Raw genomic sequence first — 21,830 nt, forward strand, 5'->3', positions numbered from 1 at the left:
TCAGGAAGGAATATGCAGGAAATCCAACCAGGATTCTGTAAAACCAAGGAATTTTTTGAAAGTTCCCGGAATTTTGCAACCTTAGTCACATTCCACACACTGCTCTAAAGAGAAAGGGAACACACACACACTCTATCTCCTCCGCCTCTCTCTCTCTCTCCTCTCTCTCTCTTTCCTCCTTTCTCCCTCTCCTCTCTCTCTCCTCCTCTCTCACCTCCTCTCGCTCACCCTCTCTCTCCTCTCTGTTTCTGTCTCTTAGCACATCAGAATAAACACACAGCCATGCATATCATTCAGCAGACAGTGTTTTAGCTAACTTCTATTGCTGTCTTCTTGTTTTAATGTCTCTCTCCACCAGAGAAGAGGGAAGTGGGTGGTAAAAGGCAGTGTGTTTGTTGATGTATTGAGAGTGTGCCATCAGCGGGAGGGGGGATAGGTCATAAAGCTCTTTAAGTGGCCCAGCTCGAGCCTATCTGTTAGCTATAAACCTCTTCCCCCTGCAGCATCCCACCAGCAGCCAGCCAGTTAGAGGGTATTTATGAACAGCACTCTGATGTCTCTGTCTCTGGGTGGCTGTGTTGCTCCCTGGACTCTGGTCACAGAGGTTGGGCTTGTTAGGGGAAACTACAGATGTAGGATCTTCATTTGATCAGTCTTTTGTTGCAATTTTTTTTTTTTTTTAGTTTTAGAAGGCTTTTAATGTTTGTAATTTCCACTTAGACATTTCAGACTTGATTTTCCCTAACAAAAAAATGTATCAATCCCTATAAAAATGTCAATGAATTATAATCCACATAATAATGCACAGTTCCTGTTGCTGCAGGTTTACTTTCCTGCTGTAGCAAACTGGCTCAAATGAAGATCCCACATCTATCAGTATGATCCTAAGAGCAGTTCCACTCTCTGTCAAAGCCTTTCATTAAGATACATTGTAGACTATGCAATATGCAGGTAAGATTTATTTGATGATTCTTTTGTGATTCTGTAGATATACTTTTGTGTTGCACTCCATAGCTGTTTGCACATGGTTTTAACCCCTGCACTGCTTGGGTACATGAGTTTTTACACAAAGGACCAGCTCAGACACAATAGGGAGAGGGGGAAAGAGAGAGAGACAGGTATAGAGAAAGAGAGAGAGAGAGAGAGACAGGTAGAGAGAAAGAGAGAGAGACAGGTAGAGAGAAAGAGAGAGAGACAGGTAGAGGGAGAGAGATAGACAGGTAGAGAGAAAGAATCAAATCAAATCAAATTTTATTTGTCACATACACATGGTTAGCAGATGTTAATGCGAGTGTAGCGAAATGCTTGTGCTTCTAGTTCCGACAATACAGTAGTAATCAACAAGTAACAATTCCAAAACTACTACCTTATAGACACAAGTGTAAGGGGATAAAGAATATGTACATATATAAAGAATATGTACATCATATATATATGAGATGAATAATGTAGGGTATGTAAACATTATATTAGGTAGCATTGTTTAAGTGGCTAGTGATATATTTTACATCATTTCCCATCAATTCCCATTATTAAAGTGGCTGGAGTTGAGTCAGTGTGTTGGCAGCAGCCACTCAATGTTAGTGGTGGCTGTTTAACAGTCTTATGGCCTTGAGATAGAAGCTGTTTTTCAGTCTCTCGGTCCCAGCTTTGATGCACCTGTACTGACCTCGCCTTCTGGATGATAGCGGGGTGAACAGGCAGTGGCTCGGGTGGTTGTTGTCCTTGATGATCTTTATGGCCTTCCTGTGACATCGGGTGGTGTAGGTGTCCTGGAGGGCAGGTAGTTTGCCCCCGGTGATGCGTTGTGCAGACCTCACTACCCTCTGGAGAGCCTTACGGTTGTGGGCAGAGCAGTTGCCGTACAGGATGCTCTCGATTGTGCACCTGTAGAAGTTTGTGAGTGCTTTTGGTGACAAGCTGAATTTCTTCAGCCTCCTGAGGTTGAAGAGGCGCTGCTCCGCCTTCTTCACAATGCTGTCTGTGTGGGTGGACCAATTCAGTTTGTCTGTGATGTGTACGCCGAGGAACTTAAAACTTACTACCCTCTCCACTACTGTTCCATCGATGTGGATAGGGGGGTGTTCCCTCTGCTGTTTCCTGAAGTCCACAATCATCTCCTTAGTTTTGTTGACGTTGAGTGTGAGGTTATTTTCCTGACACCAGAGAGAGACAGGTAGAGAGAGAGAGAGGTAGAGAGAAAGAGAGAGAGACAGGTAGAGGGAAAGAGAGCGAGACAGGTAGTGAGAAAGAGAGAGAGACAGGTAGAGAGAGAGAGAGAGGTAGGGAGAAAGAGAGAGAGACAGGTAGAGAGAAAGAGAGAGAGAGAGGTAGGGAGAAAGAGAGAGAGAGAGACAGGTAGGAGAAAGAGAGAGAGACAGGTAGAGGTAGGGAGAGAGAGAGGTAGAGAGAAAGAGAGAGAGACAGGTAGAGAGAGAGAGAGGTAGAGAGAAAGAGAGACAGAGAGGTAGGGAGAGAGAGAGACAGGTAGAGAGAAAGAGAGAGAGGTAGGGAGAGAGAGGGAGGTTGGGAGAAAGAGAGCGGTAGGGAGAGAGGGAGGTAGGGAGAGAGAGAGAGGGAGAGAGAGAGAGAGACAGGTAGAGAGAAAGAGAGAGAGAGAGGTAGGGAGAAAGAGAGAGAGACAGGTAGAGAGGTAGGGAGAGAGAGAGGTAGAGAGAAAGAGAGAGAGACAGGTAGAGAGAGAGAGAGGTAGAGAGAAAGAGAGAGAGAGAGGTAGGGAGAGAGAGAGACAGGTAGAGAGAAAGAGAGGTAGAGAGAAAGAGAGAGAGAGACAGGTAGAGAGAAAGAGAGAGAGAGAAAGGTAAGGAGAAAGAGAGAGAGACAGGTAGAGAGAAAGAGAGAGAGACAGGTAGAGAGGTAGGGAGAGAGAGAGAGAAAGAGAGAGAGACAGGTAGAGAGAGAGAGACAGGTAGATAGAAATAGAGAGAGGTAGGGAGAGAGGTAGGGAGAGAGAGAGAGAAAGAGAGAGAGACAGGTAGAGAGAGAGAGAGACAGGTAGATAGAAAGATAGAGAGGTAGGGAGAGAGAGAGAGACAGGTAGAGAGAGCGAGAGAGAGAGGTAGGGAGAGAGAGAGAGACCGGTAGAGAGAAAGAGAGGGAGAGAGGTAGGGAGAGAGAGAGAGGTAGGGAGAAAGAGAGAGGTAGGGAGAGAGAGGTAGAGAGAGAGAGGTAGGGCGAAAGAGAGAGAGACAGGTAGGGAGAAAGAGAGAGAGACAGGTAGAGAGGTAGGGAGAGAGAGAGAGAGAGAGACAGGTAAAGAGAGAGAGAGACAGGTAGAGAGAAAGAGAGAGAGACAGGTAGAGGTAGGGAGAGAGAGAGGTAGAGAGAGAGAGAGGTAGGGAGAAAGAGAGAGGTAGGGAGAGAGAGAGAGTTAGGGAGAAAGAGAGAGGTAGGGAGAGAGAGAGAGAGAGAGAGTTAGGGAGAGAGAGGTAGAGAGAGAGAGGTAGGGAGAAAGAGAGAGAGACAGTAGGGAGAAAGAGAGAGAGACAGGTAGAGAGGTAGGGAGAGAGAGAGAGAGACAGGCAAAGAGAGAGAGAGACAGGTAGAGAGAAAGAGAGAGAGACAGGTAGAGGTAGGGAGAGAGAGAGGTAGAGAGAGAGAGCGGTAGGGAGAAAGAGAGAGGTAGGGAGAGAGAGAGAGAGTTAGGGAGAAAGAGAGAGGTAGGGAGAGAGAGAGAGAGAGTTAGGGAGAGAGAGGTAGAGAGAGAGAGGTAGGGAGAAAGAGAGAGAGACAGGTAGGGAGAAAGAGAGAGAGACAGGTAGAGAGGTAGGGAGAGAGAGAGAGAGACAGGTAAAGAGAGAGAGAGACAGGTAGAGAAAGAGAGAGAGACAGGTAGAGAGACAGAGAGGTAGAGAGAAAGAGAGAGAGACAGGTAGAGAGAGAGAGAGAGAGGTAGGGAGACAGGTCTAGAGAGAGAGAGACATGGAGAGAGAGAGAGAGAGAGAGAGAGAGAGAGAGAGACATGGAGAGACATGGAGAGAGAGAGAGACAGGTAGAGAGAGAGAGACAGATAGAGAGAGAGAGACAGGTAGAGAGAGAGAGACAGGTAGGGAGAGAGAGAGAGAAACAGGTAGAGAGAGAGAGACAGGTAGAGAGAAAGAGAGAGAGAAAGACAGGTAGAGAGAGAGAGAGAGAGAGAGAGAGACAGGTAGGGGGAGAGAGAGAGAGAGAGAGAAAGACAGGTAGGGAGAGAGAGAGACAGGGAGAGAGAGAGAGAGACAGGTAGAGAGAGAGAGACAGGTAGGGAGAGAGAGAGAGAGAGAGACAGGTAGGGAGAGAGAGGGAGACAGGTAGAGAGAGAGAGACAGGTAGGGAGAGAGAGAGAGAGAAACAGGTAGAGAAAGAGAGAGACAGGTAGAGAGAGAGACAGGTAGGGAGAGAGAGAGAGAGAGAGACAGGTAGAGAGAGAGAGAGAGAGAGAGAGAGAGAAAGACAGGTAGGGAGAGAGAGAGAGACAGGTAGAGAGAGAGAGAGACAGGTAGAGAGAGAGAGAGAGAGAGAGAGAGAGAGAGAGAGAAAGACAGGTAGGGAGAGAGAGAGAGACAGGTAGAGAGAGAGAGAGACAGGTAGAGAGAGAGAGACAGGTAGGGAGAGAGAGAGAGACAGTTAGAGAGAGAGAGAGACAGGTAGAGAGAGAGACAGATAGGGAGAGAGACAGGTAGAGAGAGAGAGACAGGTAGGGAGAGAGAGAGAGAGACAGGTAGAGAGAGAGTGACAGGTATGGAGAGAGAGAGAGAGAGACAGGTAGAGAGAGAGAGACAGGTAGGGAGAGAGAGAGCGAGAGAGAGACAGGTAGAGAGAGAGAGACAGATAGGGAGAGAGAGAGAGACAGGTAGAGAGAAAGAGACAGATAGGGAGAGAGAGAGAGACAGGTAGAGAGAGAGAGAGAGACAGGTAGAGAGAGAGAGACAGGTAGGGAGAGAGAGAGAGAGAGAGAGAGAGGTAGAGAGAGAGAGAGACAGGTAGAGAGAGAGAGACAGGTAGGGAGAGAGAGAGAGAGACAGGTAGAGAGAGAGTGACAGGTATGGAGAGAGAGAGAGAGAGACAGGTAGAGAGAGAGAGACAGGTAGGGAGAGAGAGAGCGAGAGTGGGTGAAAGTTATACCCTGTACACGGATAACAAAGAGACAGTATATTTACACTGTCTGGGAAAGGAAGGCCAGGGCCACTTGAATTGTAATGATGTCATCTTATTCAGCGATTAGGCTGACGTGGGGCTTTTTTCTGCCGACATGTTGCTTCCTGCCTGGCAGAGTTAGCACCTTAACTGTTTAGCCTCTCTATTTGGTTAATGATAACTTGGCTTGTAGGAGTCGTAAAGTCCTCAACTGTTAGGCAACCTGGCTTAGTATTAACCCTACAACTACCCATTAAACAAGTAGAATAACAACCAAACTGTAGCCCTACCTCACTGCTGATGAATAGAGTAACCATGTTATTCAGTACAATAAAATCCAACTTAATTGTCCCTCATGGGGAAATACAGTTCTTAGATAACAACTAGAACAATGTTCCCACCAGACTGTTCCTACAACCTAATGAAACATTCTGGGTACCTTCATAGAACAGATAAACTATGTTCTGGGAATGTTCTTGTTACATCAGGTGAACGTTTATTGCACCCTAAAAGAAACATTGTAAAATATGTTTTGGTGTTTTGGGAACTTATCTTTTGTGATGTCCCCACAATGTTCCCACCAGACTGTTCCCACAATGTTCCCACCAGACTGTCCCCACAATGTTCCCACCAGACTGTCCCCACAATGTTCCCACCAGACTGTTCCCACAATGTTCCCACCAGACTGTCCCCACAATGTTCCCACCAGACTGTCCCCACAATGTTCCCACCAGACTGTTCCCACAATGTTCCCACCAGACTGTCCCCACAATGTTCCCACCAGACTGTCCCCACAATGTTCCCACCAGACTGTTCCCACAACCTAATGAAACATTCTGGGAACCTTTAAACAACAGACTAAATATGTTCTAGGAATGTCTTATACAAGCATGATATAATCATCAGCATGACTGGACAGTTACTGTGTTATGAGAACATTTGCCGCAACCCAATTAATGTTCTGGGAACTTTAACATATCAAATGTTGGTTTGCTCAGAAACATTACTGGTACATTGTGTTATTACATGACCTGGAAACCTAATGAGAACGTTTGGGGAATGTTCTGTGATGGTTGGTACAGATGTTAGTTTTAGTGAATGTTAGGAGAACATTCCAAGGATATTTCATATAAATATATATATATATATATATTCTTATCAAAAACATTATTTGAATGTTTTTAGGATGTTATCATCCAAATGTTAGATACAACCCTCACTACAACTTAATGGGAACCTTAGCTAATGTTCTGGGAATGGTTTGCTTGGTCAGAAGTCTGCCTGTTATTATTACTCCGTATGTCACAGAAAATTAGACCTTCAATATCCACTAATGAATACTTATGATGTCCAGTCATATATTAGATGTATTTGAGTAGACTTTTATTCAACAGGAAGTGAACAGAGCAGATATTGCAATACCACACTCACGTATACCCTGGCTGAATGAGCCCGGTGGGTCAGGGAGCAGGCTCCATTCATAGGCTGTTTACATGCGTCCTGACCTGACGCACCACGACGGGATGCTGTGCTGCTTTGTGGTGATGTTCAGGGCCATGCTAACTTTCCTTCTCCCCCTCTTCCCCCCCCCCCCCCCCCCCCCCCCCCCCCTCCCTCCCTCCCTCCCTCCCTCCACACAGCTTGTTCTGTGGGTCAGTTTAGGTCTGGCTCGGGGGGCCAGTGCCAGGCTTGTCCAGGGTTCAGCCATGCTGTGGTGACAGGCTCTCCTGTGTGTCAGTGTCGTCCAGGATACCTCCGCGCTGACTCTGACACTCCAGACACCCCATGTACCAGTGAGTACAAGCATTATTATCTACATACTCTACCCTCTATTTACTTTCCCCTGATACTCTCTCTCTCAACGCAGACGTCGTGGAGGACCAACACAATTCCATGCAGACTCTGCTAACCTCTCTCTCTCTCTGTCTCTGTCCTAGTTCCACTTTCAACATGTGTATCTTATTTCCCCTCCTCTTTTGTTGTCCCTTGCAATTTCTCTTCTCCTCTGGTTGCTGTGTTGCTCAGCCCCTGTCACCTGCTCTGTGGTCTTTGTCCCAGGGCTGAGAGTATTGAGGTGCAGCTCCTTTGTGACTGTGTAGAGGGGGCCGGGCAGAACCTGGTGGTCACTCCCAGTAAGGGAAGCATTGATTGCCCTGAGTGACACCTCCATGTGGATTCAGGAATTTCAATTCAGCCACGTGTGTGAAAGGGGAGGCATTTTTAATTGGGCACACTCACTCAGAACGGCCATGAAAAGACTTTGCAACTAACAGCAATCTGAAACTCTGTTCCTTGTAGTGGCAGAAGACGGACACCCTGTGGAGGACCAACACGATTCCCTGTAGACTCTGATAACCTCTTACACCACTTCATTTATTTCAATCACTCCTGATTGTTTTGCTCATCACAGGCCCCCCAACCCCCGCCCCCCAAATATAGACTTTTTGAATTTGACGTAAATTGAACCTAAATTAATGTAGGTCTATGTGATGGTAGTCAACTGCCTCCTACTTGTGGCCAGCCCAACCTCCCAGAGAGCATTGTGCCTGATATTACTAAGCATTTTACAGTAGCTGTAAATGGCCTAGCCACACAGCCTCCTTGGCAGGAACAGGAACTCATTCACACTGGCTGAGTGGCGTTGCAATTGTGGCAGCAATCACAATCCCCCTAGTACAATCTTCAGCTGCTGATCATTATCGAAATGTAGACGCGTGTAATTGGAGCACCAATTCAATCCTGCATCTCAATGTTGTTTCCTGCTGTGCCCCTCTTCCCCGGCGGCTCCTCCAAACACTATCTGAACATGTGTCGGGAGCATAACAAATAGCAAATAAAATGCAAGTGATTTAATTGACAATGTAAATGTGAAACAGAGGAATGGTAATAATGCACATCGCTCCAGTGAATTGCCTTCAAATGGAAAATGTCTTTGTACTTGTGGCTGATGAAGTATTTATGACTGCTGATTACCTGATGAGGAGGTGTGTGACCCTCTCCTCTCCCCCGTCCTCCAGGACCCCCCTCTGCCCCACGCAGCATCGTGACCCAGATCAACGACACCACGGTGACTCTAGAGTGGAGCGAGCCCATGGACAGCGGCGGCAGGACTGATCTGAGCTACTCTGTGGAGTGTTCCCTGTGTGGGTCCCCTAGGGGTCCGTGCTCACCCTGCGGGGACAGTGTCAGCTACAGACCCTCTCAGCGAGGCCTGCTGGGCCGCAGGGTGGTGGTCTGGGGCCTCATGCCTCACACCACATACACCTTCTCTATCCAGGCCCTCAACGGGGTCTCCACTTCCAATGGCAAGGGGGCACCCAGCGATAGAGTTAACATCACCACCAGTCACGAGGGTGAGAGAGGGATGTTTGGGTTGGTGTTGCATGGTTAGAAGAGGAAGTTGAATGTTGTTCTATCTTTTAAAGTCATTTATTTGTGTTGGTCTGAGTGCAGTTCCAGTGCTGCTGTCTGTGATCAGGAAGAGTATTTCTACAGAGAGCAGTCTGACTCTCCACTGGTCCGTTCCAGCCCAGCCCCACTACACCATCCTGCAGTACCAGCTACGTTACTGTGAGACGGTGAGGAGAACCAGATCTCTCCTCTCCCACTGACTCACCTCAGGTCTTAGGGAGTTGACTGTTCTATCTCTGTCCATCACTCTGACCTCTCACCCACTGGCTCAACCCATTTTTCTTATCTGCTTTTGTTCAACCTCCATCCCTCTCTCCCTCCATCGTCTCTGTCTCCCTCCATCGTCTCTCTCTTCCTTCATCGTCTCTCTCTCCCTCCATCGTCTCTCTCTCCCTCCATCGTCTCTCTCTCCCTCCATCCCTCTCCCTCCATCGTCTCTCTCTCCCTCCATCGTCTCTCTCTTGCTTCATCGTCTCTCTCTCCCTCCATCGTCTCTCTCTCCCTCCATCGTCTCTCTCTCCCTCCATCGTCTCTCTCCCTCCATCGTCTCTCTCTCCCTTCATCGTCTCTCTCTCCCCCCATCGTCTCTCTCTCCCTCCATCGTCTCTCTCTCCCTTCATCGTCTCTCTCTCCCTCCATCCCTCTCCCTCCATCGTCTCTCTCTCCCTTCATCGTCTCTCTCTCCCTCCATCGTCTCTCTCTTCCTTCATCGTCTCTCTCTCCCTTCGTCTCTCTCTCCCTTCATCGTCTCTCTCTCCCTCCATCGTCTCTCTCTCCCTCCATCGTCTCTCTCTCCCTCCATCGTCTCTCTCTCCCTCCATCGTCTCTCTCTCCCTACATCGTCTCGCTCTCCCTCCATCGTCTCTCTCTCCCTTCATCGTCTCTCTCTTCCTCCATCGTCTCTCTCTTCCTCCATCGTCTCTCTCTCCCTCCATCGTCTCTCTCTCCCTCCATCGTCTCTCTCTTCCTTCATCGTCTCTCTCTCCCTCCATCGTCTCTCTCTTCCTTCATCGTCTCTCTCTCCCTCCATCGTCTCTCTCTCCCTTCATCGTCTCTCTCTCCCTCCATCGTCTCTCTCTCCCTCCATCGTCTCTCTCTCCCTACATCGTCTCTCTCTCCCTTCATCGTCTCTCTCCGCCCTGCAGGAGCGTCGAGGTGAGGAGCAGTTGTGTAGCTACAGGGAGAGTGACAGTAACCAGGTGGTGCTGAGTGATCTCCGCAGGGCCACTCAGTATGAGGTGCAGGTTCGGGCCCGCACCATGGCTGGCTACGGCAGCTTCAGCCCAGCCGCCTCCTTCAGAACACTGCCTGACGGTAAGGAAAGGCCCAGGCTTCACTCTCTGAGAGGGGCCTGTCAATATGGCCTGTCCATATCAGAGAGGCCAACAAAGTCTTCTAGGTTTCTTCTAGTTTTGTGTGTGTTAGGTCCGCCCTGTTCTTCTAGTTTATTACCCAGAATACATCAGTTCATTATTTATAAGGTTTGTTTTGGTGTATTTTTTACATTTCCTTGTTACTAATTGTTTTACTTTTTTTTTTTTTACTTTTTACACTCCCCCCTCCTTCTCTCTCCTTTTCATCCTTTATTCAGGGGATGACTCTCCTAACCAGCTTCTGATGACCGGTGTCCTTATCGCCATGGGGATGCTTCTGCTCATCACTGTCGTCACTGTGGCTGTTTTCTGCATACGGTGAGAACCAGGAAGAGGGGAGAGGGGAGAGGGGGAGAAAGAGAGGACAAGACAGGGACATCAATTCTGTAATGTGCATTTTACAAAAAGGAAACATGAATCTTATCTTAACATTTGACATGTTGTGTTTCCGTAACCTGTACTAATCATATCTTATATCTTAGATAATAACTCTGCTATATACAAACACTATGTCATATTTCAGCAAAACTCTCAGTAAACCAAATACATTTTCTTTGTGACTTTGTGCTTACGAGGCTAGAAGTTATTCCACTCATTATAACCCTCATTGTTTCAGCAAATAGCCCCACATGCCCTCAGAAAAAAGGTTCTGGGAACTAGAGAGAGTGAGGGGGGAGGGAGGGAGAGAGAGGGGAACGGGGAGAGAGAGAAAGAGAGGGATGGATATATATATAGAGAGAGAGAGGGAGGGATGGAGAGATAGAGAGAGGGGGGATAGAGACATAGAGATAGAGGGAGGGGGGGTGAGAGAGAGAGAGAGAGAGATGGATATATATATAAATATATATATATATAGAGAGAGAGAGAGAGAGAGAGAGAGAGAGAGAGAGAGAGAGGAGGAAAGAGGGAGAGAGCGAGAGAGGGAGGGAGGCGGTCAGAGACAGGATGCAGCCGTCCCAACCCTGTCTCCACAGGACAGGAGAACAATAGTTCTGACCTTGGGGCACACACCATACACACACCATGCACACACATACAGAGTTGTGCACACGCATACATGCGTTACACTAATACGCACACATTCAGTACACAGACATTGCACATACTCTGAGAAATACACAGATGTGTGCAATCACATTTAAACAAACACGCATGCACACAAACACACACTCACAGTAGAGGTCTGGACCAACCGCCAGCTGAGGGTGGGGACAGTCTTGCTATTTTGGGCCTGTGAGAAAGGAGAGAGAGAGAGAGAAGGAGAAAGAGAGAGAGAGAGAATGAGAGAATGAGAGAGAGAGAGAAGGAGAAAGAGAGAGAGAGAGAGGCAGGTGCCCAGTAGCTACAGGGCTGTACAGTCCTACTAGGATGGGGCCAAAGTCTCACTAATGGAGGCCTCCAGCCCAGTGCAGCAGACACACAGTCAGTAACACAGAGCAGAGTGGCTCTTGAATGGGGGAGAACAGTAGAGGAGGGCCCAGGGTCAAGACATTACAATATTTAACAGCCATGTATTGTGTCTGAGACAGATACCAAATGAGCTTGTTTGTGAGAGACAGGGAGAGACAGTGTTATGTCCCCGGGCTAACCACATCTTTCTTCCCTCTATCGCTCTTTCTCTGACACCTTGGCGCTTTTCTCTCTTTCCCCCTCTCCCTCCTTCCTCTCCCACTCTCTTTCCCCCTCTCCCTCCTTCCTCTCCCACTCTCTTTCCCCCTCTCCCTCCTTCCTCTCCCACTCTCTTTCCCCCTCTCCCTCCTTCCTCTCCCACTCTCTTTCCCCCTCTCCCTCCTTCCTCTCCCACACTCTTTCCCCCTCTCCCTCCTTCCTCTCCCACTCTCTTTCCCCCTCTCCCTCCTTCCTCTCCCACTCTCTTTCCCCCTCTCCCTCCTTCCTCTCCCACTCTCTTTCCCCCTCTCCCTCATTCCTCTCCCACTCTCTTTCCCCCTCTCCCTCCTTCCTCTCCCACACTCTTTCCCCCTCTCCCTCCTTCCTCTCCCACACTCTTTCCCCCTCTCCCTCCTTCCTCTCCCACACTCTTTCCCCCTCTCCCTCCTTCCTCTCCCACACTCTTTCCCCCTCTCCCTCCTTCCTCTCCCACACTCTTTCCCCCTCTCCCTCCTTCCTCTCCCACACTCTATCCCCCTCTCCCTCCTTCCTCTCCCACACCCGGTTCTTTTCCACAGCAGACACAGTAGAATGAAGGACCCAGAGCTGAGTGACAAACATGGACAGTACCTCCTGGGCCAAGGTGAGTACACACACACACACACACGCAAATAGTGCATACAGATTTGTTCAAATTCATATTTTAGTCAGTATGTGACCATGGCCGGTTCGTCGTTTAATTCCCCCCTCCTCTCCTCAGGAGTCAAGGTCTATATTGACCCCTTTACCTACGAGGACCCTAACGAAGCCGTACGGGAGTTTGCCAAGGAGATCGATGTTTCCTTTGTCAAGATCGAGGAGGTCATTGGTGCCGGTGGGTCTCAGGCTATCTCTGTGATATTATTAAACAGGCTGGTGGATAGGCTGTCTCTCTGTGATATTATTAAACAGACTGGTGGATAGGCTGTCTCTCTGTGATATTATTAAACAGGCTGGTGGATAGGCTGTCTCTGTGATATTATTAAACAGGCTGGTGGATAGGCTGTCTCTCTGTGATATTATTAAACAGGCTGGTGGATAGGCTGTCTCTCTGTGATATTATTAAACAGACTGGTGGATAGGCTGTCTCTGTGATATTATTAAACAGGCTGGTGGATAGGCTGTCTCTCTGTGATATTATTAAACAGGCTGGTGGATAGGCTGTCTCTCTGTGATATTATTAAACAGACTGGTAGATAGGCTGTCTCTGTGATATTATTAAACAGACTGGTGGATAGGCTGTCTCTCTGTGATATTATTAAACAGGCTGGTGGATAGGCTGTCTCTGTGATATTATTAAACAGACTGGTGGATAGGCTGTCTCTCTGTGATATTATTAAACAGGCTGGTGGATAGGCTGTCTCTGTGATATTATTAAACAGACTGGTGGATAGGCTGTCTCTCTGTGATATTATTAAACAGGCTGGTGGATAGGCTGTCTCTGTGATATTATTAAACAGACTGGTGGATAGGCTGTCTCTCTGTGATATTATTAAACAGGCTGGTGGATAGGCTGTCTCTGTGATATTATTAAACAGACTGGTGGATAGGCTGTCTCTCTGTGATATTATTAAACAGGCTGGTGGATAGGCTGTCTCTCTGTGATATTATTAAACAGGCTGGTGGATAGGCTGTCTCTCTGTGATATTATTAAACAGACTGGTGGATAGGCTGTCTCTCTGTGATATTATTAAACAGGCTGGTGGATAGGCTGTCTCTCTGTGATATTATTAAACAGGCTGGTGGATAGGCTGTCTCTGTGATATTATTAAACAGACTGGTAGATAGGCTGTCTCTCTGTGATATTATTAAACAGGCTGGTGGATAGGCTGTCTCTCTGTGATATTATTAAACAGGCTGGTGGATAGGCTGTCTCTCTGTGATATTATTAAACAGACTGGTGGATAGGCTGTCTCTCTGTGATATTATTCAACAGACTGGTGGATAGGCTGTCTCTCTGTGATATTATTAAACAGACTGGTGGATAGGCTGTCTCTGTGATATTATTAAACAGGCTGGTGGATAGGCTGTCTCTCAGTGATATTATTAAACAGACTGGTAGATAGGCTGTCTCTGTGATATTATTAAACAGACTGGTGGATAGGCTGTCTCTGTGATATTATTAAACAGGCTGGTGGATAGGCTGTCTCTCTGTGATATTATTAAACAGGCTGGTGGATAGGCTGTCTCTGTGATATTATTAAACAGACTGGTGGATAGGCTGTCTCTGTGATATTATTAAACAGACTTGTGGATAGGCTGTCTCTCTGTGATATTATTAAACAGACTGGTGGATAGGCTGTCTCTCTGTGATATTATTAAACAGGCTGGTGGATAGGCTGTCTCTCTGTGATATTATTAAACAGACTGGTGGATAGGCTGTCTCTCTGTGATATTATTAAACAGGCTGGTGGATAGGCTGTCTCTCTGTGATATTATTAAACAGACTGGTGGATAGGCTGTCTCTGTGATATTATTAAACAGACTGGTGGATAGGCTGTCTCTCTGTGATATTATTAAACAGACTGGTAGATAGGCTGTCTCTCTGTGATATTATTAAACAGACTGGTGGATAGGCTGTCTCTGTGATATTATTAAACAGACTGGTGGATAGGCTGTCTCTGTGATATTATTAAACAGACTTGTGGATAGGCTGTCTCTCTGTGATATTATTAAACAGACTGGTGGATAGGCTGTCTCTCTGTGATATTATTAAACAGGCTGGTGGATAGGCTGTCTCTCTGTGATATTATTAAACAGACTGGTGGATAGGCTGTCTCTCTGTGATATTATTAAACAGGCTGGTGGATAGGCTGTCTCTCTGTGATATTATTAAACAGACTGGTGGATAGGCTGTCTCTGTGATATTATTAAACAGACTGGTGGATAGGCTGTCTCTCTGTGATATTATTAAACAGACTGGTAGATAGGCTGTCTCTCTGTGATATTATTAAACAGACTGGTGGATAGGCTGTCTCTGTGATATTATTAAACAGACTGGTGGATAGGCTGTCTCTCTGTGATATTATTAAACAGGCTGGTGGATAGGCTGTCTCTCTGTGATATTATTAAACAGACTGGTGGATAGGCTGTCTCTGTGATATTATTAAACAGACTGGTGGATAGGCTGTCTCTCTGTGATATTATTAAACAGGCTGGTGGATAGGCTGTCTCTCTGTGATATTATTAAACAGACTGGTGGATAGGCTGTCTCTCTGTGATATTATTAAACAGACTGGTGGATAGGCTGTCTCTGTGATATTATTAAACAGACTGGTGGATAGGCTGTCTCTCTGTGATATTATTAAACAGACTGGTGGATAGGCTGTCTCTCTGTGATATTATTAAACAGACTGGTGGATAGGCTGTCTGTGATATTATTAAACAGACTGGTGGATAGGCTGTCTCTGTGATATTATTAAACAGACTGGTGGATAGGCTGTCTCTCTGTGATATTATTAAACAGACTGGTGGATAGGCTGTCTCTCTGTGATATTATTAAACAGACTGGTAGATAGGCTGTCTCTGTGATATTATTAAACAGACTGGTGGATAGGCTGTCTCTCTGTGATATTATTAAACAGACTGGTGGATAGGCTGTCTCTCTGTGATATTATTAAACAGACTGGTAGATAGGCTGTCTCTCTGTGATATTATTAAACAGACTGGTGGATAGGCTGTCTCTCTGTGATATTATTAAACAGACTGGTAGATAGGCTGTCTCTCTGTGATATTATTAAACAGACTGGTGGATAGGCTGTCTCTCTGTGATATTATTAAACAGACTGGTGGATAGGCTGTCTGTCTGTGATATTATTAAACAGACTGGCGGATAGGCTGTCTCTGTGATATTATTAAACAGACTGGTGGATAGGCTGTCTTTCTGTGATATTATTAAACAGACTGGTAGATAGGCTGTCTGTCTGTGATATTATTAAACAGACTGGTGGATAGGCTGTCTCTCTGTGATATTATTAAACAGACTGGTGGATAGGCTGTCTCTGTGATATTATTAAACAGACTAGTGGATAGGCTGTTTGTCTGTGATATTATTAAACAGACTGGCGGATAGGCTGTCTCTCTGTGATATTATTAAACAGACTGGTGGATAGGCTGTCTGTCTGTGATATTATTAAACAGACTGGTGGATAGGCTGTCTCTCTGTGATATTATTAAACAGACTTGTGGATAGGCTGCTGTACTATCATGTATGTATTGTACTGACTCATGTTTCACTTGCTTGTCTCTAGGGGAGTTTGGGGAGGTGTGTCGGGGGAGGCTGAAGGTCCCAGGGAAGAAGGAGAACTACGTGGCCATCAAGACCCTGAAGAGTGGCTACACGGACAAACAGAGGCGGGACTTCCTGTCGGAGGCTAGCATCATGGGCCAGTTCCAGCACCCCAACATCATCCACCTGGAAGGCATCATCACTGCCTCCTGTCCCGTCATGATCCTCACTGAGTTCATGGAGAACGGAGCGCTTGACTCCTTCCTTAGGGTCAGTCTCTGAGCCTTCCACACACACAGAAACGCACACAGACACACACACACAAACACAGACACACACAAACAAACACAAACACACACACAACCCCTTCCTTATGCGTCATTATTTCACTATGTCACTTCTGGTCTCTGACTCTCCCACAACCCATCCCTCTTACACACATATTTAATTGTTTATTCCAGATCTCTAACTCTTTCGTCTCTCTCTCTGTAGTTGAACGATGGTCAGTTCACTCCCATCCAATTGGTGGGCATGCTGCGTGGCATCGCGTCGGGCATGAAGTACCTGTCTGAGATGAGCTACGTCCACAGAGACCTGGCCGCCCGCAACATCCTGGTCAACAGCAACCTGGTGTGTAAGGTGTCTGACTTCGGCCTGTCCCGTTTCCTCCAGGAGAACTCCTCAGACCCCACCTACACCAGCTCTCTGGTGAGACTACTGCACCCTGTTCTTCCTCAACACCAAGCCCTTTGTGTGTGTGTGCATATGGTCATGGTGTATTGTTGTTGACTACAGATGGTCATGGTGTATGGTTGTTGACTACAGATGGTCATGGTGTATGGTTGTTGACTACAGATGGTCATGGTGTGTGGTTGTTGACTACATATGGTCATGGTGTATGGTTGTTGACTACAGATGGTCATGGTGTGTGGTTGTTGACTACAGATGGTCATGGTGTGTGGTTGTTGACTACAGATGGTCATGGTGTATGGTTGTTGACTACATATGGTCATGGTGTGTGGTTGTTGACTACAGATGGTCATGGTGTGTGGTTGTTGACTACAGATGATCATGGTGTGTGGTTGTTGACTACAGATGGTCATGGTGTGTGGTTGTTGACTACAGATGGTCATGGTGTATGGTTGTTGGCTACATATGGTCATGGTGTGTGGTTGTTGACTACAGATGGTCATGGTGTGTGGTTGTTGACTACAGATGGTCATGGTGTGTGGTTGTTGACTACAGATGGTCATGGTGTGTGGTTGTTGACTACAGATGGTCATGGTGTATGGTTGTTGACTACAGATGGTCATGGTGTGTGGTTGTTGACTACATATGGTCATGGTGTATGGTTGTTGACTACAGATGGTCATGTTGTGTGGTTGTTGACTACATATGATCATGGTGTGTGGATGTTGACTACATATGGTCATGGTGTATGGTTGTTGACTACAGATGGTCATGGTTTGTGGTTGTTGACTACAGATGGTCATGGTGTATGGTTGTTGACTACATATGGTCATGGTGTGTGGTTGTAGACTACATATGGTCATGGTGTGTGGTTGTTGACTACAGATGGTCATGGTGTGTGGTTGATGACTACAGATGATCATGGTGTGTGGTTGTAGACTACATATGGTCATGGTGTGTGGTTGTTGACTACAGATGGTCATGGTGTGTGGTTGTTGACTACAGATGGTCATGGTGTGTGGTTGTTGACTACAGATGGTCATGGTGTATGGTTGTTGACTGCATATGGTCATGGTGTGTGGTTGTTGACTACAGATGGTCATGGTGTATGGTTGTTGACTGCATATGGTCATGGTGTATGGTTGTTGACTACATATGGTCATGGTGTGTGGTTGTAGACTACAGATGGTCATGGTGTGTGGTTGTTGACTACAGATGGTCATGGTGTGTGGTTGTTGACTACAGATGGTCATGGTGTGTGGTTGTTGACTACAGATGGTCATGGTGTATGGTTGTTGACTGCATATGGTCATGGTGTGTGGTTGTAGACTACAGATGGTCATGGTGTGTGGTTGTTGACTACAGATGGTCATGGTGTATGGTTGTTGACTGCATATGGTCATGGTGTATGGTTGTTGACTACATATGGTCATGGTGTGTGGTTGTAGACTACATATGGTCATGGTGTGTGGTTGTTGACTACAGATGGTCATGGTGTGTGGTTGTTGACTACAGATGGTCATGGTGTGTGGTTGTTGACTACAGATGGTCATGGTGTATGGTTGTTGACTGCATATGGTCATGGTGTGTGGTTGTTGACTACATATGATCATGGTGTGTGGATGTTGACTACATATGGTCATGGTGTGTGGTTGTTGACTACATATGGTCATGGTGTGTGGATGTTGACTACATATGGTCATGGTGTGTGGTTGTTGACTACAGATGATCATGGTGTGTGGTTGTTGACTACATATGGTCAGTGTTTGTGGTTGTTGACTACAGATGGTCATGGTGTGTGGTTGTAGACTACAGATGGTCATGGTGTGTGGTTGTTGACTACAGATGGTCATGGTGTATGGTTGTTGACTACAGATGGTCATGGTTTGTGGTTGTTGACTACAGATGGTCATGGTGTGTGGTTGTTGACTACAGATGGTCAGTGTTTGTGGTTGTAGACTACAGATGGTCATGGTGTGTGGTTGTTGACTACAGATGGTCATGGTGTATGGTTGTTGACTACAGATGGTCATGGTGTATGGTTGTTGACTACAGATGGTCATGGTGTGTGGTTGTTGACTACAGATGGTCATGGTGTGTGGTTGTTGACTACAGATGGTCATGGTTTGTGGTTGTTGACTACAGATGATCATGGTGTGTGGTTGTTGACTACATATGGTCATGGTGTGTGGTTGTTGACTACAGATGATCATGGTGTGTGGTTGTTGACTACAGATGGTCATGGTGTGTGTTGTTGTTGACTCCTGTCTTCTATCAGGGTGGTAAGATCCCTATCCGCTGGACCGCCCCAGAGGCCATCGCCTTCAGGAAGTTCACCTCAGCCTCCGACGCCTGGAGCTACGGCATCGTCATGTGGGAGGTCATGTCGTTCGGAGAGAGGCCCTACTGGGACATGAGCAACCAGGACGTGATCAACGCCATCGAGCAGGACTACCGCCTACCCCCGCCCCCTGACTGCCCCACACACCTCCACCAGCTGATGCTGGACTGCTGGCAGAAGGAGCGCTCGGCCCGCCCTCGCTTTGCCGCCATCGTTAGTGCCCTGGACAAGCTGATCCGCAACCCTGCCTCGCTCAAGATCATGGCCCAGGATGGTGCAGGGTGAGTGGGCACAGATCTACAGGCGAGAGGGGTGGTTGTGGAGGGTGTGTGGGAGAGTCAGATAAGGTAGTGTGGGTTTAAACACAAAGCCTGAGGTAAAGACAGAGAAATGACTGTCTAACCAGCTGGAGTACTGTATATCCTGTCCCCTAATAGAGCAACAGTCTCCACTACTTCATTCCTAGAATACAGTCCTGTCTTTCAGAGAGTCAGTCTACTGTCCCTCCTCTGTCCTGCTGTGACCTGTCAGGCTCTAGCTGTGCCTATCCTCTCCCCCTCTCCCACACCAAATACTGACCTGTCACTCACAGCCTGGCCCATGCCCCCTCCCCTCCAGCAGTCATTGTTGTTGCCTGTCACCTATGCAGCCTTAGATCCCGCCCCTACTCCGTAGACATGCCTGTGAGGCCCCTGGTGTGTGTGTGACGTGTCCCTGTGTGTGTCCCCTGTCCCCAGGCCATCCCACCCCCTGCTGGACCAGCGGGCCCCCCCGGCCCCCTCAGCGTGTGGCTCCGTGGGGGAGTGGCTGAGGGCCATCAAGATGGAGCGCTACGAGGACAGCTTCCTCCAGGCTGGATTCACCTCTGTAGACCTGTTGGCCCAGATCACTGCTGAGTGAGTTCATACCTACAACAATATAGCTGTCTGTCTGTCTGTCTGTCTGTCTGTCTGTCTGTCTGTCTGTCTATCTGTCTGCCTATCTGTCTGTCTGTCTGTCTGCCTGTCTGCCTATGTGTCAGTCTGTCTGTCTGCCTGTCTATCAGTCTGTCTGCATGTCAATCTGTCTATCAGTCTGTCTGTCTGTCGGTCTGTCTGCCTATCTGTCTATCTGTCTGTCTGTCTGCCTATGCGTCAGTCTGTCTCTCTATCTGTCTGTCTGTTTATCTAATAGTATGTCCTTCTTCTCAGGGACCTGCTGCGTCTGGGAGTGATCCTGGCTGGACACCAGAGGAAGATCCTGTCCAGCATCCAGACTCTGACCATGACCAAGAGCCCTGGAACCATACGCTTCTAACCCCAGCACAACTCAACTTGACCCCTGACCTCTTGCCCTGACCCAACACAGACACCAGCACGCACACACCACACAGAACATCGCACACCCATGGACCTATCCAGCACCCTGTGGTGCTGCACCCACGCAGTTCCTCACCCTGGTACCAGTCCCTTCTTAGACATGAAGTCCATCAGTGTCGTGACAGAACCTCAATACGAATTTATTATAGACAACCTTCCCTCCAACCTGTTCAACCTGTCCTTATTGACCACTGAGCGGTCAGTCAGGCCTGGTGCTGGGGTCTGGTGGGAGACTGCCTCACTGGCCAGTTCACCCTCACTTCTCCTCCTCTGCTTCACTGCTTGAATGTTTACCTGTGGTCCTGAACACACTGGTGATACTAGTGGAAGCACAGATCAACGTCAACCTAAGGACTATAGCTTTTCTATTGGTGTATTTCATGATGAAGAATATGAACTAGCCAGTAGCGGACGACGCTACTGCAACATGGTGACACTTTCACAAATGTTGTGTCTTGGATTATTCATCCATGTGGATTATATGATGATGTGATTACAGCTCTTTCAGCGGACTGGAAAATGTGTGTTTGGACTCTTACCGGATGGGCCTCACGTTTTCTTTTGGTTTCAAAATGCCTTGCCTTTCCTCAGGTGTTATGGTTAATGTAGGCATTTAGACCAGAACAGACTGTAGTCATACAAGCCTTCCTCTCCTCATCTTCCTCAGTGACTGTGCATGACTCTCCTGGGTCAGCTGTGTGGGAAGAGAGCAGGACTGAGATCAGCACTTTATAGGCTGAACAGAGAAGTTGGGTTTTTTAGTCAGAGATAGAGATCTCTCTGTCTGACTACACCTCTGCTCCTCTCAGAAGCTGCAGTACTTCCTGTGTTTGTCTTGGGGTATGGCTGGCTGGGCATTTCCACCTCCTGTTGCTGCTGGACTGGGCAGCACACTTCCACACACTCAGACTGAAGGAGGTCCCTGACCGTGGTTAACGAGACTAAGAGAACACTGCTTAAGTATTTTCTAATTGGACGACTTGACCTGGACAGACATCAGCCTGGCCTCTCATTACTTGATTGATATTACTGTTGGTGTGTTTCCGTCTTGCTCGAGTGCCATTTGATATTCTATGTGATTTGAAATCAAAATGCCTTTTCTATAAAGCGGAAAGCCCTCCCAGGGTGATACAGTTAGATCTACCATACAAAGTCCCTTCAGATGCCAACAGTTTCACATGTTTATGTTTGGGGAGATTGTGTGCTTCCTTGTTAACTAAAGGATTGTGGGTAAGTGGTCTTCACATTGAGGATCTGTTATGAAAACAGGGACCTATCTTTTATAAAGTTGCCTTTTAAAATATTGTGTAGATAAGTATGTTTTGATTCCCCCTCCTTTCTGTGTGTAATGTGTATTCAGTCACAATAAAGACACACACCAGTGTTTATCACCTAGGACTCCTGCTCCTCTTTTAACAGGGAACTGAGCTTGTTATAACACACACATTACACACACTCCCTTTAGAGTTCGCAAATGCACACACATGAATGCATACACATACACACACACACACACACACACACACACACACACACACACACACACACACACACACACACACACACACACACATACAAAGTGAAACCCAAGTAAGCCCACACACTCTCATACATACTAAGTGAAGCATCCCAAAAATGGAGTACAC

At 47.2% G+C, this 21,830-nt stretch overlaps 1 protein-coding gene across 1 annotated transcript in view; it reads left to right on the forward strand.

Annotated features, from left to right (window-relative positions):
- ephb4a (eph receptor B4a) overlaps window positions 1-21,575 on the forward strand; it is a 50,060-nt gene extending 28,485 nt beyond the window's left edge. The window contains exons 5-16 of the mRNA XM_036968062.1: window positions 6,777-6,929; window positions 8,154-8,489; window positions 8,590-8,714; window positions 9,693-9,861; window positions 10,139-10,238; window positions 12,107-12,171; window positions 12,289-12,402; window positions 15,818-16,065; window positions 16,288-16,503; window positions 18,764-19,107; window positions 19,564-19,722; window positions 20,017-21,575. Coding sequence (XP_036823957.1) covers window positions 6,777-6,929; window positions 8,154-8,489; window positions 8,590-8,714; window positions 9,693-9,861; window positions 10,139-10,238; window positions 12,107-12,171; window positions 12,289-12,402; window positions 15,818-16,065; window positions 16,288-16,503; window positions 18,764-19,107; window positions 19,564-19,722; window positions 20,017-20,122 — 2,135 coding nt within the window. The 3' untranslated portion in view covers window positions 20,123-21,575. The remainder of the gene's footprint in view (window positions 1-6,776; window positions 6,930-8,153; window positions 8,490-8,589; window positions 8,715-9,692; window positions 9,862-10,138; window positions 10,239-12,106; window positions 12,172-12,288; window positions 12,403-15,817; window positions 16,066-16,287; window positions 16,504-18,763; window positions 19,108-19,563; window positions 19,723-20,016) is intronic.
- The last annotated feature ends 255 nt before the right edge of the window (window positions 21,576-21,830 follow it).

Source organism: Oncorhynchus mykiss, chromosome Y, assembly GCF_013265735.2.
Source record: "Oncorhynchus mykiss isolate Arlee chromosome Y, USDA_OmykA_1.1, whole genome shotgun sequence".
NCBI lineage: Eukaryota > Metazoa > Chordata > Actinopteri > Salmoniformes > Salmonidae > Oncorhynchus > Oncorhynchus mykiss.